The sequence below is a fragment of the Leptodactylus fuscus genome, chromosome 8 (genome assembly GCF_031893055.1).
Source record: "Leptodactylus fuscus isolate aLepFus1 chromosome 8, aLepFus1.hap2, whole genome shotgun sequence".
In the NCBI taxonomy this organism is placed as follows: domain Eukaryota; kingdom Metazoa; phylum Chordata; class Amphibia; order Anura; family Leptodactylidae; genus Leptodactylus; species Leptodactylus fuscus.
In genome coordinates, this window is record NC_134272.1 from 91,560,259 (window position 1) to 91,579,678 (window position 19,420).

At 41.9% G+C, this 19,420-nt stretch overlaps 1 protein-coding gene across 1 annotated transcript in view; it reads right to left on the minus strand.

Annotated features, from left to right (window-relative positions):
* Positions 1-678: 678 nt before the first annotated feature.
* The window catches only part of IGFBP2 (insulin like growth factor binding protein 2), a 44,008-nt gene continuing 25,266 nt past the window's right edge, over positions 679-19,420 (minus strand). The window contains exons 2-4 of the mRNA XM_075284676.1: positions 5,413-5,618; positions 3,207-3,347; positions 679-1,376 (exon numbers count right to left, since the gene is read on the minus strand). Coding sequence (XP_075140777.1) covers positions 1,221-1,376; positions 3,207-3,347; positions 5,413-5,618 — 503 coding nt within the window. The 3' untranslated portion in view covers positions 679-1,220. The remainder of the gene's footprint in view (positions 1,377-3,206; positions 3,348-5,412; positions 5,619-19,420) is intronic.

The following is a 19,420-nucleotide window of genomic DNA, read 5'->3' on the forward strand; positions in this document are numbered from 1 at the left end:
TGATACCCTTGTGTGATGCCCCCGTCTGATGCCCCTGTGTGATACCCCCATGTGATACCCTTGTGTGATACCCCTGTGTGATGCCCCCGTGTGATGCCCCCGTGTGATGCCCCCGTGTGATGCCCCTGTGTGATACCCCTGTGTGATACCCTCATGTGATACCCCAGGTGATACCCCCGTGTGATACCCCATGTGATAGTGTTTACAGCAGATGACCCCCAAACTCAGAAGTGCACCCCATATGAGGAGGAGGAGGCCCCTGCAAAGATGGATGTAACTATAAAGTTGCTCCTTGTTGCTTTTCCTACTGTGACATCACAATGTGTATTATTTCTATGCGTTGACATCATTGTCTGTACAACTTCTAGGCGGTGACATCACTGTATACGTTACCCTAGTTAATATGATATCACTGTGTGCATTATTCCACTACTGTGACATCACTGCTTGCACTAGCTGTGTGCTGTGACATCACAGTGTGTATTCTTTCTATGCGGTGACATCACTCTATACGTTATCCCTGTTACTGTGACATTGCTGCATGGTGGGACCCCACTGTGGCTATGGTTATAGGGCCCCATGGTTGTAGGATACATCCTGCCCCAGGTTACTGCTGGGAAGTATCATTGGGGTTGTAAGTTACTGTACAATAGTCAGGAATAAAATGTAAGAACCCTTGGACAAGAAATGACTGCACCAAATGCCCTGACTGCCGGGTCAGTGAGTAACAGGTACATCGGTAAATGAATCTCACAGAATCTTAAGAAACCAAAGTCCAACATTTGCAATGATATAGAATACAACAAGCAAGGATACAATGTGTCATATCTATGATTGACAGGTCACACGTGTCATGGCTGCCTTGTACGGCTTGGATGCCCTCGGTCCTAGACATGCAGATTCTTATTGAATGGTCCTTGCAGATTCAACCCTAGGAAACCTAATGTGCCAGTCGCCCAGGTCACGCAGTGTAAGCTGCTGGTTTGGGTGAGAACCTTTGCTGTTTGTCTCCGGTCATTTAGGGTGATGTGGGTCAAGTTTTGGAATTGGGGTGGCTTTGGCGCCTTGTCTATAGCACAAATGGCACTGGTGCAGAGACACGATTTGGCAATGAGCTTAGACATCAACCAGCCCACTTACAAAACCATCGGTGACCCTGTGTGTATAAATACAGACATTGTGAGTAGCTGCAGGGTGCGGGGGATTGTCTGGACAGTCAGTTACTGGGCGCGCTGCTTGCGTTCCTCCTCAGTGCTTGGATAATAGAGGTGGCACTCGGGGTCTCCTCGAATCATGGGGGCTCCAGGAATCATCTTGCCAGTATTAGGGTTGACACACCAGCATTCTCCTCGCTGACCATTCAGGGACATCTTACACTACAGGGAGAGAAGGGATATCATGGTAAAGTAAAACCAAGAGCAGCTCGAAACACAACACTTAGTGACAAGAAGCCAAGGTGTGTTATGCTATATACAAGGGGTTTCTAAGATTATAGAAATGAAAGGAAACTTCCTGCATGTGTCTACTCATCACATCAGGCCACTGTAGTTCAGAAGAAAATGCTCTACATCTTCAATATCTTGGCCATGTCTGTGCAGCGCAGTTGTTTTTATGCTGCCTGGGCTTTCGCGCTCTATTACAAGGTGTATGGTAGTGCTGGAAGTTCTCCAAGTCTCCCCAGACACACATCTACTACTGAGACCTTGCTCTGCTGCTCTGCACTGACTCTGCACTGACTCTGCACACACACACACACACACACACACACACATACACACGTGCCAGTATCATTATATAGGACTTTATAGAGAGGTATTAACCAGAACTTGTGTGAATAAAGCACTTGGGGCAGGATAGAACCTTCCTCTCCGCGCCTCTGTCTCCTCTCTCTCAGTTCCTGAATACTCCTCCCTTCCCTCTCCATACACTTCTGTGTACTCTGAGACCTCTGTGAGCTTTAGTCTAGCAAGATGGATTCAGCAGAGGTTAGAATGAAAGTCAGAGGTAGGAAAAAGCCAGATAAGTGGAGAAAGAAGCATTTTTCTCTGACAAGATTTAGGATACAGTTTCTTATATTTGCTTTTACTTTTGCTTTAAGTGTTTTTGAAAAGTTGTCGATTATTTAGGGATTGGGGGTTAAAACATTGGCAAATTTATAGTAGACTAGTTTAATCCCTCATCTTCTTATATTGTATCTCTTTGCTGATTGGAAACATTGTTGGTTACATTTAGAGCCTTAAAAACACAACAGACCTAACAATTCTCACAGCTGAGAGTTTGCTACAATTGTATTCAGTTTGCACTGCACTGACTCTGCATCATCTGCTGATGTCCCCACAGAGGAGAGATTTGCACCGCTGATGTGTTCGGCTCACTGAGGTTTCTATAAACTGAATACAATTGTAGCAAACTCTCAGCTGTGAGAATTGTTAGGTCTGTTGTGTTTTTAAGGCTCTAAATGTAACCAACAATGTTTCCAATCAGCAAAGAGATACAATATAAGAAGATGAGGGATTAAACTAGTCTACTATAAATTTGCCAATGTTTTAACCCCCAATCCCTAAATAATCGACAACTTTTCAAAAACACTTAAAGCAAAAGTAAAAGCAAATATAAGAAACTGTATCCTAAATCTTGTCAGAGAAAAATGCTTCTTTCTCCACTTATCTGGCTTTTTCCTACCTCTGACTTTCATTCTAACCTCTGCTGAATCCATCTTGCTAGACTAAAGCTCACAGAGGTCTCAGAGTACACAGAAGTGTATGGAGAGGGAAGGGAGGAGTATTCAGGAACTGAGAGAGAGGAGACAGAGGCGCGGAGAGGAAGGTTCTATCCTGCCCCAAGTGCTTTATTCACACAAGTTCTGGTTAATACCTCTCTATAAAGTCCTATATAATGATACTGGCACGTGTGTGTGTGTGTGTGTGTGTGTGTGTGTGTGTGTGTGTGATGCAGCAGATTCTCCTGTTCTCTCCATGTGTTGCCTATGGGAGACATCATGGCAGCTAGTCTCTTGCCAGCAGCTCACGGAGAACTGAGAATCAGAATGTGCAGAGCGCAAGTCCCAATGTCCAGATACCAGATACCCCCAAGTTACCCCTCGTGTTCACACCTTGGACTGAAAGCTCAGGTACGCTCGGAGCTTTATGTACATAAACTAGGACAAGCCCTTCTAGAGGAGTCACGTGATTCCGGCGTGCACTCACCTGTTTAAGATTGAATAGACCATTCTTGTCGCAGTTTGGGATATGCAGAGCGTAGAGATGCTCCAGCGGACCCCTCTCATCTGGAAGGTTCATGGCTGAAATCCTCTCCAGGACCTGGTCCAGCTGCTGCTGGCAGAGACTCTGAAACATGAGGAAGAGGGGGAGGGGGTAAGATGTGCACAATATGGTAGAGTCACCGCTATCATGTGCACTGAGATCACTACCTGGCTGTATACTGATGACACAACTAGACCATCACTTAGCCTTACATACAGTGAATGAGCGCTGCCACCTCTAAGATAAGCGGCAGCGCAGCCGCCCAGAGGAAAAGCTGCCCCTGACCTGCCCTCATAATGACTGGGCAGAGTGTTCATGAATCGCTCTGCTCCATCCTTGAGAGTGCTGTGTGACCGCAACGTTATCTCACCATGTACTGATCTTAGAGAAACAGATATACAGTCCTATGAAAAAGTTTGGGCACCCCTATTAATCTTAATCATTTTTAGTTCTAAATATTTTGGTGTTTGCAGCAGCCATTTCAGTTTGATATATCTAATAACTGATGGACACAGTAATATTTCAGGATTGAAATGAGGTTTATTGTACTAACAGAAAATGCGCAATATGCATTAAACCAAAATTTGACCGGTGCAAAAGTATGGGCATCTCAACAGAAAAGTGACATTAATATTTAGTACATCCTCCTTTTGCAAAGATAACAGACTCTAGTCGCTTCCTGTAGCTTTTAATCAGTTCCTGGATCCTGGATAAAGGGATTTTGGGCAAACAATTCAAGTTCAGTTAAGTTTGATGGTCGCCGAACATGGACAGCCCGCTTCAAATGATCTGAAAACAAAGATTGTTCAACATAGTTGTTCAGCGGAAGGATACAAAACGTTGTCTCAGAGATTTAACCTGTCAGTTTCCACTGTGAGGAACATAGTAAGGAAATGGAAGACCACAGGGACAGTTCTTGTTAAGCCCAGAAGTGGCAGGCCAAGAAAAATATCAGAAAGGCGGAGAAGAAGAATGGTGAGAAGAGTCAAGGACAATCCACAGACACCTCCAAAGAGCTGCAGCATCATCTTGCTGCAGATGGTGTCACTGTGCATCGGTCAACTATACAGCGCACTTTGCACAAATAGAAGCTGTATGGGAGAGTGATGAGAAAGAAGCCGTTTCTGCACGTACGCCACAAATAGAGTTGCCTGAGGTATGAAAAAGCACATTTGGACAAGGCAGCTTCATTTTGGAAACAAAAATTGAGTTGTTTGGTTATAAAAAAAGGCGTTATGCATGGCGTCCAAAAAGAAACAGCATTCCAAGAAAAACACATGCTACCCACTGTAAAATTTGGTGGAGGTTCCATCATGCTTTGGGGCTGTGTGGCCAATGCCGGCATCGGGAATCTTGTTAAAGTTGAGAGTCGCATGGATTCCACTCAGTATCAGCAGATTCTTGAGAATAATGTTCAAGAATCAGTGACGAAGTTGAAGTTACGCCGGGGATGGATATTTCAGCAAGACAATGATCCAAAACACCGCTCCAAATCCTCAGGCATTCATGCAGAGGAACAATTACAATGTTCTGGAATGGCCATCCCAGTCCCCAGCCCTGAATATCATTGAACATCTGTGGGATGATTTGAAGCGGGCTGTCCATGCTCGGCGACCATCTAACTTAACTGAACTTGAATTGTTTGTCCAAAATACCTTTATCCAGGATCCAGGAACTGATTAAAAGCTACAGGAAGTGACTAGAGGCTGTTATCTTTGCAAAAGGAGGATCTACTAAATATTAATGTCACTTTTCTGTTGAGGTGCCCATACTTTTGCACCGGTCAAATTTTGGTTTAATGCATATTGCACATTTTCTGTTAGTACAATAAACCTCATTTCAATCCTGAAATATTACTGTGTCCATCAGTTATTAGATATATCAAACTGAAATGGCTGTTATAAACACCAAAATATTTAGAACTAAAAATGATTAAGATTAATAGGGGTGCCCAAACTTTTTCATAGGACTGTATATACTGTATATAAGACCAGTACATGCTGGAAGATGCATCTAAGCGAGGTGTCTCCTCCACAACTTCAGTGTGTTACTGCCCCTTCCATCTTCTGTATCCACAATGATCACTCAGGGCCCTTAGCTGTGGGTGCTGAGGACACTCTGATTTTGGATTACACCCCCATGGTCTCACCCTTGGAGTTGGCTGTCTTGGGTTCTTCTTCTCATCATGAGGTTTGTTGACTTTTGATCGATGATGATCGCTGGCTCTGCCACGGTTTACAGCATCTTCCTTTACTGGAGGTCTCACCGGTCTTCTTGGCAAAATATCGGTGACCATCGGCCCTGCATCCAAGTTGTTTTCCACGAACATGTTCTCTGAGCGCTCCTCCGGAAGATCTGCCAAAAGAAGGAGACATTTCAGTGAGCTTCATATGTTGTCTCTGCTACAGTCCCTGCTATAGTGGCCGCATATACAGATTATACAGTCACCACTAGGGGGAGCTCACTACATACAGATTATACAGTGACCACTAGGAGGAGCTCACTACATACAGATTATACAGTCACCACTAGGAGGAGCTCACTACATACAGATTATACAGTCACCACTAGAGGGAGCTCACTACATACAGATTATACAGCCACCACTAGGAGGAGCTCACTACATACAGATTATACAGTGACCACTAGGAGGAGCTCACTACATACAGATTATACAGTCACCACTAGGAGGAGCTCACTACATACAGATTATACAGTCACCACTAGGAGGAGCTCACTACATACAGATTATACAGTGACCACTAGGAGGAGCTCACTACATACAGATTATACAGTCACCACTAGGAGGAGCTCACTACATACAGATTATACAGTCACCACTAGAGGGAGCTCACTACATACAGATTATACAGCCACCACTAGGAGGAGCTCACTACATACAGATTATACAGTCACCACTAGGGGGAGCTCACTGCATACAGATTATACAGTCACCACTAGGAGGAGCTCACTACATACAGATTATACAGTGACCACTAGGAGGAGCTCACTACATACAGATTATACAGTCACCACTAGGAGGAGCTCACTACATACAGATTATACAGTCACCGCTAGAGGGAGCTCACTACATACAGATTATACAGCCACCTCTAGAGGGAGCTCACTACATACAGATTATACAGCCACACTACATACAGATTATACAGCCACCACTAGGAGGAGCTCACTACATACAGATTATACAGTCACCACTAGGGGGAGCTCACTACATACAGATTATACAGTGACCACTAGGAGGAGCTCACTACATACAGATTATACAGTCACCACTAGGAGGAGCTCACTACATACAGATTATACAGTCACCACTAGGGGGAGCTCACTACATACAGATTATACAGTCACCACTAGGAGGAGCTCACTACATACAGATTATACAGTCACCACTAGGGGGAGCTCACTACATACAGATTATACAGTCACCACTAGGGGGAGCTCACTACATACAGATTATACAGTCACTTCTAGGGGGAGCTCACTACATACAGATTATACAGTCACCACTAGAGGGAGCTCACTACATACAGATTATACAGTCACCACTAGGGGGAGCTCACTACATACAGATAACACAGTCACCACTAGGGGGAGCTCACTACATACAGATTATACAGTCACTTCTAGGGGGAGCTCACTACATACAGATTATACAGTCACCACTAGAGGGAGCTCACTACATACAGATTATACAGTCACCACTAGAGGGAGCTCACTACATATACAGTAGATTTATACAATTGCCCATAGTAAGAGATGAGTTATATACTTTTCAGCAGTATTCCAGAGATTTAGTCTGCTCTATATAAAGTCTTTTGCTGCCACATCCGTCCATGTAGCTGAGTCCAATAAATGTAGCTGAGCAATGAAACCTTGTAGATGATTATTACAGTCGCGGCCACGTCATTATTGTGTTACACAGAGAAACTAGAACTATATAGTGTTGTATGATATCAGGGTCCAGCTACAGATCCCCATTCTATGGTAAAGGGGGCAGAGAAAGATTTTATACACAGCAATTCTTAATATGTGCAAAAAACATTTGTTTTTATTTTTCATAAACAGCGCCACTCTTGTCTATGGGCTGTGCTTGGTATTACAGCAAAGTGAATAGGATTAAGTTGCAGTACCAGACACATCCAGGGGCAGGGGCGGCGCAGGAATAGTCTCTGAATGTAACTGATCTAGAACACAAAGTATCCAGCCCTTCCATTGTCCCCTGGAGGGGATTATACATGTCCCGGGTCCTGGCTACAGTCTACAGTACAATGGTATATGCAGGAGATATAATTCAGCAATAGATGAGATCTGGTATCTGTTCCCCGAGCAGTCGCCTCCCAGGGATCACGTATCTGCTGGTTACTGTTGTCCCAGTCACATTAGGTTAAATAAACTCTTTCACAATGTCCCCGCGGCCACAATTCCCCCCAAGACGCGGCGACTGGTTACAGACTTCTGCCCCAGATAGATGATGCTGAAATCGCCAGGAACACGGATACCCGAAATGTGACAGGGGTTGTGTCTGTTTACAGAAGTAACCTTATAGTACATGCTGCCTAACCACAGGAATGTTCATGGAAACTGTCAGCATGCTGCTGCTGATGGATCCGGGGTTATCGGTATTTCCATCCAGTTAGTATTTAATGGTTTGTTCCGTTCCAGTCGGAAGGTACATGGAGCAGACCCCCCTCCCCCACCATCCTAGAGATTATGGGGTTAGGGTCACCTATATCGTATAATTAGAAAATACAAAGATCCGTGAACAGCAACAGCAAACCTACTTGTTGATGTTCTCCATGGATGTTGCATGGAGTCAGTCATAGAGGGATAATCCAGGCTTTGTATTTACAGGATATACAGGCAGTATAGATTGTGTATAGTCTGGTATACGGGTATGGGCCCCACTCGTAGCCCGCAGGCGGCTCTGGTGATGGATTTCTATAGGTGCCCTCCATAGGCTATGGCCAGGGCCCGGCAATCAGTGAGATCCTATATGAGAATGTGAGGGGCCCCATAGACATGGAGGTATAAGAAGGGGCAGTAACTGGCAGCAATAGCCAATATTACCCCTTACAGGGATCCTGCCCCCTGCTGGAGGAGATGGACGCACATGAAATCATGTTATAGATGTTATCGAAATATTCAACAGGGACAAAGAAGCCCTAAAATTGTCTTTTCTACACGGCCAATGCCCCCTGATAAGACCCCATAGTAAGGGGCTATGGTGACTAGTCAGTAGATGAGGCCGTCCCTCGTGCGCGGCGGGCGCTGTCATGGCGGCATTCTTTAGGGTGGGTTTGTACAGGAGCGGAGCCTGCAGGAGCCTGCACCCGGCCGTGTCTATACGACATCTCGTGAGGACCTGACAGCGCAGCTCATCATCGCTGAGTGGCCGCACAATCCCCGGATTATCGCCTGTGTACACAGCGATTACAGAACATGGCAGCGCTCCATCGCCACCGGCACAATCACAACATTCCTGCGCTGACACACCAACCGCCCCCCAAATCCCCCCAGGAGCGGCCGAGGACACGGGACCACTGGGTCACTGATACATTGTGACATCAAGATATTAAAAGTATGTGCGACCTCTGAACCCCGAAGGTGACGGAAGACAAAACATTACCAGCAGATGATGAAATGCCCTGAGGATTCCCTAAAAGTGTCCGTCTAACAAGCCTGACCACACAGCATGGAGGGAAACTGCTAAAATACTCTGTGCTGCTGGGGCCCTGCTATTTCTACTCCTTCTACTACTGTAACTCTCCCATAGTGTCTTCCTACAAGGTCAGAACACTCCTCTCCTGAAATACTCTGCACTACAGAAAGCCTTGTTCAGAGCTACTATGTATCTTTAAGTCTATAACTTCTCAGAAGATCAGCACATTCCTCTCCTGAAACACTATGTGCTGCTGTGGGCTCGGCCCCTTATACATACAGAAGTCAATAGCCATTTATTCACCATAATCACAGCAGAATAGTGAGCGCAGCTCTGGAGTATAATACAGGATAAGTAATGTAATGTATGTACACAGTGACTGTACCAGCAGAATAGTGAGCGCAGCTCTGGAGTATAATACAGGATAAGTAATGTAATGTATGTACACAGTGACTGTACCGGCAGAATAGTGAGCACAGCTCTGGAGTATAATACAGGATAAGTAATGTAATGTATGTACACAGTGACTGCACCAGCAGAATAGTGAGCGCAGCTCTGGAGTATAATACAGGATAAGTAATGTAATGTATGTACACAGTGACTGCACCAGCAGAATAGTGAGCGCAGCTCTGGAGTATAATACAGGATAAATAATGTAATGTATGTACACAGTGACTGCACCAGCAGAATAGTGAGCGCAGCTCTGGAGTATAATACAGGATAAGTAATGTAATGTATGTACACAGTGACTGCACCAGCAGAATAGTGAGCGCAGCTCTGGAGTATAATACAGGATAAGTAATGTAATGTATGTACACATGACTGTACCAGCAGAATAGTGAGCGCAGCTATGGAGTATAATACAGGATAAGTAATGTAATGTATGTACACATGACTGTACCAGCAGAATAGTGAGCGCAGCTCTGGAGTATAATACAGGATAAGTAATGTAATGTATGTACACAGTGACTGTACCAGCAGAATAGTGAGCGCAGCTCTGGAGTATAATGCAGGATAAGTAATGTAATGTATGTACACAGTGACTGTACCAGCAGAATAGTGAGCGCAGCTCTGGAGTATAATACAGGATAAGTAATGTAATGTATGTACACAGTGACTGTACCAGCAGAATAGTGAGCGCAGCTCTGGAGTATAATACAGGATAAGTAATGTAATGTACGTACACAGTGACTGTACCAGCAGAATAGTGAGCGCAGCTCTGGAGTATAATACAGGATAAGTAATGTAATGTATGTACACAGTGACTGTACCAGCAGAATAGTGAGCGCAGCTCTGGAGTATAATACAGGATAAGTAATGTAATGTATGTACACAGTGACTGTACCGGCAGAATAGTGAGCACAGCTCTGGAGTATAATACAGGATAAGTAATGTAATGTATGTACACAGTGACTGCACCAGCAGAATAGTGAGCGCAGCTCTGGAGTATAATACAGGATAAGTAATGTAATGTATGTACACAGTGACTGCACCAGCAGAATAGTGAGCGCAGCTCTGGAGTATAATACAGGATAAATAATGTAATGTATGTACACAGTGACTGCACCAGCAGAATAGTGAGCGCAGCTCTGGAGTATAATACAGGATAAGTAATGTAATGTATGTACACAGTGACTGCACCAGCAGAATAGTGAGCGCAGCTCTGGAGTATAATACAGGATAAGTAATGTAATGTATGTACACATGACTGTACCAGCAGAATAGTGAGCGCAGCTATGGAGTATAATACAGGATAAGTAATGTAATGTATGTACACATGACTGTACCAGCAGAATAGTGAGCGCAGCTCTGGAGTATAATACAGGATAAGTAATGTAATGTATGTACACAGTGACTGTACCAGCAGAATAGTGAGCGCAGCTCTGGAGTATAATGCAGGATAAGTAATGTAATGTATGTACACAGTGACTGTACCAGCAGAATAGTGAGCGCAGCTCTGGAGTATAATACAGGATAAGTAATGTAATGTATGTACACAGTGACTGTACCAGCAGAATAGTGAGCGCAGCTCTGGAGTATAATACAGGATAAGTAATGTAATGTACGTACACAGTGACTGTACCAGCAGAATAGTGAGCTCAGCTCTGGAGTATAATACAGGATAAGTAATGTAATGTACGTACACAGTGACTGTACCAGCAGAATAGTGAGCGCAGCTCTGGAGTATAATACAGGATAAGTAATGTAATGTATGTACACAGTGACTGTACCAGCAGAATAGTGAGCGCAGCTCTGGAGTATAATACAGGATAAGTAATGTAATGTATGTACACAGCGACTGTACCAGCAGAATAGTGAGAGCAGCTCTGGAGTATAATACAGGATAAGTAATGTAATGTATGTACACAGCGACTGTACCAGCAGAATAGTGAGCGCAGCTCTGGAGTATAATACAGGATAAGTAATGTAATGTATGTACACAGCGACTGTACCAGCAGAATAGTGAGCGCAGCTCTGGAGTATAATACAGGATAAGTAATGTAATGTATGTACACAGCGACTGTACCAGCAGAATAGTGAGCGCAGCTCTGGAGTATAATACAGGATAAGTAATGTAATGTATGTACACAGCGACTGCACCAGCAGAATAGTGAGCGCAGCTCTGGAGTATAATACAGGATAAGTAATGTAATGTATGTACACAGTGACTGTACCAGCAGAATAGTGAGCGCAGCTCTGGAGTATAATACAGGATAAGTAATGTAATGTATGTACACAGTGACTGTACCAGCAGAATAGTGAGCGCAGCTCTGGAGTATAATACAGGATAAGTAATGTAATGTATGTACACGGTGACTGTACCAGCAGAATAGTGAGCGCAGCTCTGGAGTATAATACAGGATAAGTAATGTAATATATGTACACGGCGACTGTACCAGCAGAATAGTGAGCGCAGCTCTGGAGTATAATACAGGATAAGTAATGTAATGTATGTACACGGCGACTGTACCAGCAGAATAGTGAGCGCAGCTCTGGAGTATAATACAGGATAAGTAATGTAATGTATGTACACGGTGACTGCACCAGCAGAATAGTGAGCGCAGCTCTGGAGTATAATACAGGATAAGTAATGTAATGTCTGTACACGGTGACTGTAGCAGCAGAATAGTGAGCGCAGCTCTGGAGTATAATACAGGGTAAGTAATGTAATGTATGTACACGGTGACTGTACCAGCAGAATAGTGAGCGCAGCTCTGGAGTATAATACAGGATAAGTAATGTAATGTATGTACACAGTGACTGCACCAGCAGAATAGTGAGCGCAGCTCTGGAGTATAATACAGGATAAGTAATGTAATGTATGTACACAGTGACTGTACCAGCAGAATAGTGAGCGCAGCTCTGGAGTATAATACAGGATAAGTAATGTAATGTATGTACACAGTGACTGTACCAGCAGAATAGTGAGCGCAGCTCTGGAGTATAATACAGGATAAGTAATGTAATGTATGTACACAGTGACTGTACCAGCAGAATAGTGAGCGCAGCTCTGGAGTATAATACAGGGTAAGTAATGTAATGTATGTACACAGTGACTGTACCAGCAGAATAGTGAGCGCAGCTCTGGAGTATAATACAGGATAAGTAATGTAATGTATGTACACAGTGACTGTACCAGCAGAATAGTGAGCGCAGCTCTGGAGTATAATGCAGGATGTAACTCTAGATTTAGTAAGACTGTCCCTTGTACATGTAAGCCACAAGCTCCTATACCAGTAACAGCGGAGGGGACGGTGCAGTTGATTCTCGGTGTGATATCAGGGGGCACTTTCAGGGGATGTCACAGACTCTACGTGAGTTGGCGCAGAGCGAGATGGTTAAACAATAACAATAGAAGGAATGTTATGACGGGCGTTAGATAGCGGTGAGCCGTGTAACAAACCCAAACACAGAAAGAGACACCGCTTGGGAGATGTTCACACAGAGTTTTTTGCAGGATGAAAAAAAAAATCAGTTTCAGGAATTAGGAAACATTTTTGACAAGTTTTTTTTTTTTCTACAATGTAGTTGATGCCATTTCTTCCTCCGGCGCACTGTATTAGGTGACTTAATGACTACTTGCCCTACCAAAGTGACAACCACAATTCTAAGCCTGGTGTGCAGTTACCTGGTTGTCAGTGTGAACACAGTCTTACACGCAGGCTCGTAGTTGTTACAACGGCCACCCGTCCATTTACATAAGCCACAATGTATCAGTTTAAAGTCCAGTGTTCGGCGACTGTTTCATTCGGTTTTCTTCCGGTTACCAGACTATAGGGCAGGTGGGAGATGAGATGTAAGACAGATATCAGCACACATGTCTTACAGATCAGTCAGTCCGTACCATTGTCTAGAGATGTTCTCCATGGAAGCATTATGAATGCAGCTCTGGCTATGACTGGACTATGAAATTGGTACAAATTGATGTAAAAGTGATTAAGATTTCTGTGAATTCTTAATGGAATCGAGTGTCTGTTTCCGGGTAGGCGAGCATTGCAAGCAAAAGTAAGTGACCCTGTAAGATTACCTGGATTTCTGCATTGAGAAGTAATACAATGTGTCTGATGGTATTTGGGTCAGAATTATAGACAAATACAATGTAACTAAACTAATAGAAAAAAAAGTGAACCCTTGAAGTTAATACTCTGCGCCTTCACCAAGTGTTTCCTACAGCTGCAAATAAGATTAGAATGTCTTCCTGCTGATCAGTATTTCTGGGATGCCTTGTGTATAGCGCCCTCCTCAGGTCCTGTCACAGCATCTCCATAGGGTTAAGGTCAGAAAATCTCTAGATGACCATTATTCCATAACCCTCGTCATGTCATCTCCCTGCCAGGTCTTCACTAGATTAGTTACAGTGTATTTTTCTAGAATTTCACTTAGATACAATCAGACGACATGTTATGAGACACCGCTGCAGAAATCCAGGTCATTCCAATGGGTTCACTTACTTTTCTAACAGACAGGTGATTAATCTACATCTTAAGCCCGTCTTCTAGGATCCCAGTTCCCAGTATACAAGTTCTTTCAAGATGTGTCTGTCAATGTGGAGAAAGTTGAAAGCAGCGCACTAATTTGAGGCGTAACCATCTTCCCGGCTCTCGCTGTTCGGACACGTTGATCGTCTCCAGGGCTGGAATCCCTTTGGCAAGAAAAGCAAAATATTTTTTTGTGTGTGTTTCACGGAGCCGTCACCCAGATAAGTCCCCCCTGCGGGCGCACAACAAGCTGTCAGAGCCGCAGCCATTACTGGGGAGTTTCCCGGACTCATATACAAAGCAAGTGAAGCAAAAGTGCAGCAGAGTCAGAGCCCAAAGCCTAAAAGGACCCAAATTACCCCCTTCAGAGACTCTGAGGGGGCAAATAAAAGACCTGGAAATAGAAGACCCTCCCTCTGCAATATCTTAGCCTGAAAACCCCTTGGATGACAACCCATAATAGCAGCAAATTACAGCGTTCACTCAGGTAGTCACCCACCTGTGGACCTGCTATACTATGATAGAGATAGATAGATAGATAGATAGATAGATAGATAGATAGATAGGAGATAGATAGATAGATAGATAGATAGATAGATAGATAGATAGGAGATAGATAGATAGATAGGAGATAGATAGGAGATAGATAGATAGATAGGAGATAGATAGATAGATAGATAGATAGATAGATAGCTAGATAGGAGATAGATAGATAGATAGATAGATAGATAGATAGATAGAAGATAGATAGGAGATAGATAGATAGATAGATAGATAGATAGATAGGAGATATATAGATAGATAGATAGATAGATAGATAGATAGATAGATAGATAGATAGGAGATAGATAGATAGATAGATAGATAGATAGGAGATAGATATATAGATAGATAGATAGATAGATAGATAGATAGATAGGAGATAGATAGATAGATAGATAGATAGATAGATAGATAGATAGGAGATAGATAGATAGATAGATAGATAGATGATAGATAGATAGATAGATAGGAGATAGATAGATAGATAGATAGATAGATAGATAGATAGAGCTGAACAAGGGTGTAAATCTATGGGGTCCAGCAAATGAGCCATCAAGATATAAACAAAAAAAGTAGCACTGCAGGATAGTGGAATAAAAAGACTCTAATGTCAGTTTATTCCAAGAACATTTCGGTCCCAAGGGTGTTGGAGAAAGGTCTGCCTATTTTTGTCTAGATGGATATGCAGACAGACTGGGGATAGACATTAGATGAATGGATAGACAAGCAGGCACCACTAGGGGGAGCTCACTGCATACACACACTAAACAGAACATTTAATGATAAGCCTCTAAATTTTCCCTGATTTTGGCTCCAGGAAACCAGACTTTCCATGACTAGATCAGGATCCTCTTACCAGCAGTCAATGTACAATGTTCAATGCTCCATGGTAAAAAATATAAGGTCAGAGGAGGTAAGCACAACAGCGGACAGCAAGGACAGCGCATACAGTATCAGCAGTGTCACAATACCGGAGCTGCTTGTGTTTTACTCTATTGGGACTGAAAGACTAGAGGCAAAAAAAATCTGTCCCATAGTGTCTGCGTAAAATGAAGATCTGCATGCCATCAAATATAAACTGCTAAGATAGAAAGTAACTGACACTGCTAGAAACAGTCACAGCTTCACAAACATTGTGCAAAACAACAATATAAGTGAACATATGAAACCCTGAAAAATAACCAAAGAAAAATACTTTTTTCTCCCCACAAAACATTTATTAATTCAGAAATCTTTGCTAGATTGTAACTACAATAATACTTCTCCTATGTACAAGAATATAACTACTATAATACTACTCCTATGTACAAGAATATAACTACTATAATACTACCTCCTATGTACAAGACTATAACTACTATAATACTACTCCTATGTACAAGAATATAACTACTATAATACTACTCCTATGTACAAGAATATAACTACTATAATACTACCTCTTATGTACAAGAATATAACTACTATAATACTACCTCCTATGTACAAGACTATAACTACTATAATACTACTCCTATGTACAAGAATATAACTACTATAATACTACTCCTATGTACAAGAATATAACTACTATAATACTACCTCCTATGTACAAGACTATAACTACTATAATACTACTCCTATGTACAAGAATATAACTACTATAATACTACTCCTATGTACAAGAATATAACTACTATAATACTACCTCTTATGTACAAGAATATAACTACTATAATACTACTCCTATGTACAAGAATATAACTACTATAATACTTCTCCTATGTACAAGAATATAACTACTATAATACTACTCCTATGTACAAGACTATAACTACTATAATACTACTCCTATGTACAAGAATATAACTACTATAATACTACTCCTATGTACAAGAATATAACTACTATAATACTACCTCCTATGTACAAGACTATAACTACTATAATACTACTCCTATGTACAAGAATATAACTACTATAATACTACTCCTATGTACAAGAATATAACTACTATAATACTACCTCTTATGTACAAGAATATAACTACTATAATACTGCTCCTATGTACAAGAATATAACTACTATAATACTGCTCCTATGTACAAGAATATAACTACTATAATACTGCTCCTATGTACAAGAATATAACTACTATAATACTGCCCCCTATGTATAAGAATATAACTACTATAATACTACTCCTATGTACAAGAATATAACTACTATAATACTGCCCCCTATGTATAAGAATATAACTACTATAATACTTCTCCTATGTACAAGAATATAACTACTATAATACTACCCCTATGTACAAGAATATAACTACTATAATACTACTCCTATGTACAAGAATATAACTACTATAATACTACTCCTATGTACAAGAATATAACTACTATAATACTGCCCCCTATGTATAAGAATATAACTACTATAATACTCCTCCTATGTACAAGAATATAACTACTATAATACTACTCCTATGTACAAGAATATAACTACTATAATACTACCTCCTATGTACAAGAATATAACTACTATAATACTGCTCCTATGTACAAGAATATAACTACTATAATACTACCTCCTATGTACAAGAATATAACTACTATAATACTACTCCTATGTACAAGAATATAACTACTATAATACTACTCCTATGTACAAGAATATAACTACTATAATACTACCTCCTATGTACAAGAATATAACTACTATAATACTGCCCCCTATGTATAAGAATATAACTACTATAATACTACTCCTATGTACAAGAATATAACTACTATAATACTGCCCCCTATGTATAAGAATATAACTACTATAATACTACCTCCTATGTACAAGAATATAACTACTATAATACTACTACTATGTACAAGAATATAACTACTATAATACTACTCCTATGTACAAGAATATAACTACTATAATACTACTCCTATGTACAAGACTATAACTACTATAATACTACCTCCTATGTACAAGAATATAACTACTATAATACTACTCCTATGTACAAGAATATAACTACTATAATACTACCTCCTATGTACAAGAATATAACTACAATAATACTTCTCCTATGTACAAGAATATAACTACTATAATACTACTCCTATGTACAAGAATATAACTACTATAATACTACCTCCTATGTACAAGAATATAACTACTATAATACTACTCCTATGTACAAGAATATAACTACTATAATACTACCTCCTATGTACAAGAATATAACTACTATAATACTACCTCCTATGTACAAGAATATAACTACTATAATACTACTCCTATGTACAAGAATATAACTACTATAATACTACTCCTATGTACAAGAATATAACTACTATAATACTGCTCCGATGTACAAGAATATAACTACTATAATACTTTTCCTATGTACAAGAATATAACTACTATAATACTACCTCCTATGTACAAGAATATAACTACTATAATACTACTCCTATGTACAAGAATATAACTACTATAATACTACTCCTATGTACAAGAATATAACTACTATAATACTTCTCCTATGTACAAGAATATAACTACTATAATACTACTCCTATGTACAAGAATATAACTATTATAATACTACCTCCTATGTACAAGAATATAACTATTATAATACTACTCCTATATACAAAAATATAACTACTAGAGATGAGCGAACACTAAAATGTTCGAGGTTCGAAATTCGATTCGAACAGCCGCTCACTGTTCGAGTGTTCGAATGGGTTTCGAACCCCATTATAGTCTATGGGGAACATAAACTCGTTAAGGGGGAAACCCAAATTCGTGTCTGGAGGGTCACCAAGTCCACTATGACACCCCAGGAAATGATGCCAACACCTCTGGAATGACACTGGGACAGCAGGGGAAGCATGTCTGGGGGCATAAAAGTCACTTTATTTCATGGAAATCCCTGTCAGTTTGCGATTTTTGCAAGCTAACTTTTCCCCATAGAAATGCATTGGCCAGTGCTGATTGGCCAGAGTACGGAACTCGACCAATCAGCGCTGGCTCTGCTGGAGGAGGCGGAGTCTAAGATCGCTCCACACCAATCTCCATTCAGGTCCGACCTTAGACTCCGCCTCCTCCGGCAGAGCCAGCGCTGATTGGCCGAAGGCTGGCCAATGCATTCCTATGCGAATGCAGAGACTTAGCAGTGCTGAGTCAGTTTTGCTCAACTACACATCTGATGCACACTCGGCACTGCTACATCAGATGTAGCAATCTGATGTAGCAGAGCCGAGGGTGCACTAGAACCCCTGTGCAAACTCAGTTCACGCTAATAGAATGCATTGGCCAGCGCTGATTGGCCAATGCATTCTATTAGCCCGATGAAGTAGAGCTGAATGTGTGTGCTAAGCACACACATTCAGCACTGCTTCATCACGCCAATACAATGCATTAGCCAGTGCTGATTGGCCAGAGTACGGAATTCGGCCAATCAGCGCTGGCTCTGCTGGAGGAGGCGGAGTCTAAGATCGCTCCACACCAGTCTCCATTCAGGTCTGACCTTAGACTCCGCCTCCTCCGGCAGAGCCAGCGCTGATTGGCCGAATTCCGTACTCTGGCCAATCAGCGCTGGCCAATGCATTCTATTAGCGTGAACTGAGTTTGCACAGGGGTTCTAGTGCACCCTCGGCTCTGCTACATCAGATTGCTACATCTGATGTAGCAGTGCCGAGTGTGCATCAGATGTGTAGTTGAGCAAAACTGACTCAGCACTGCTAAGTCTCTGCATTCGCATAGGAATGCATTGGCCAGCCTTCGGCCAATCAGCGCTGGCTCTGCCGGAGGAGGCGGAGTCTAAGGTCGGACCTGAATGGAGACTGGTGTGGAGCGATCTTAGACTCCGCCTCCTCCAGCAGAGCCAGCGCTGATTGGTCGAGTTCCGTACTCTGGCCAATCAGCGCTGGCCAATGCATTCTATTAGCCCGATGAAGTAGAGC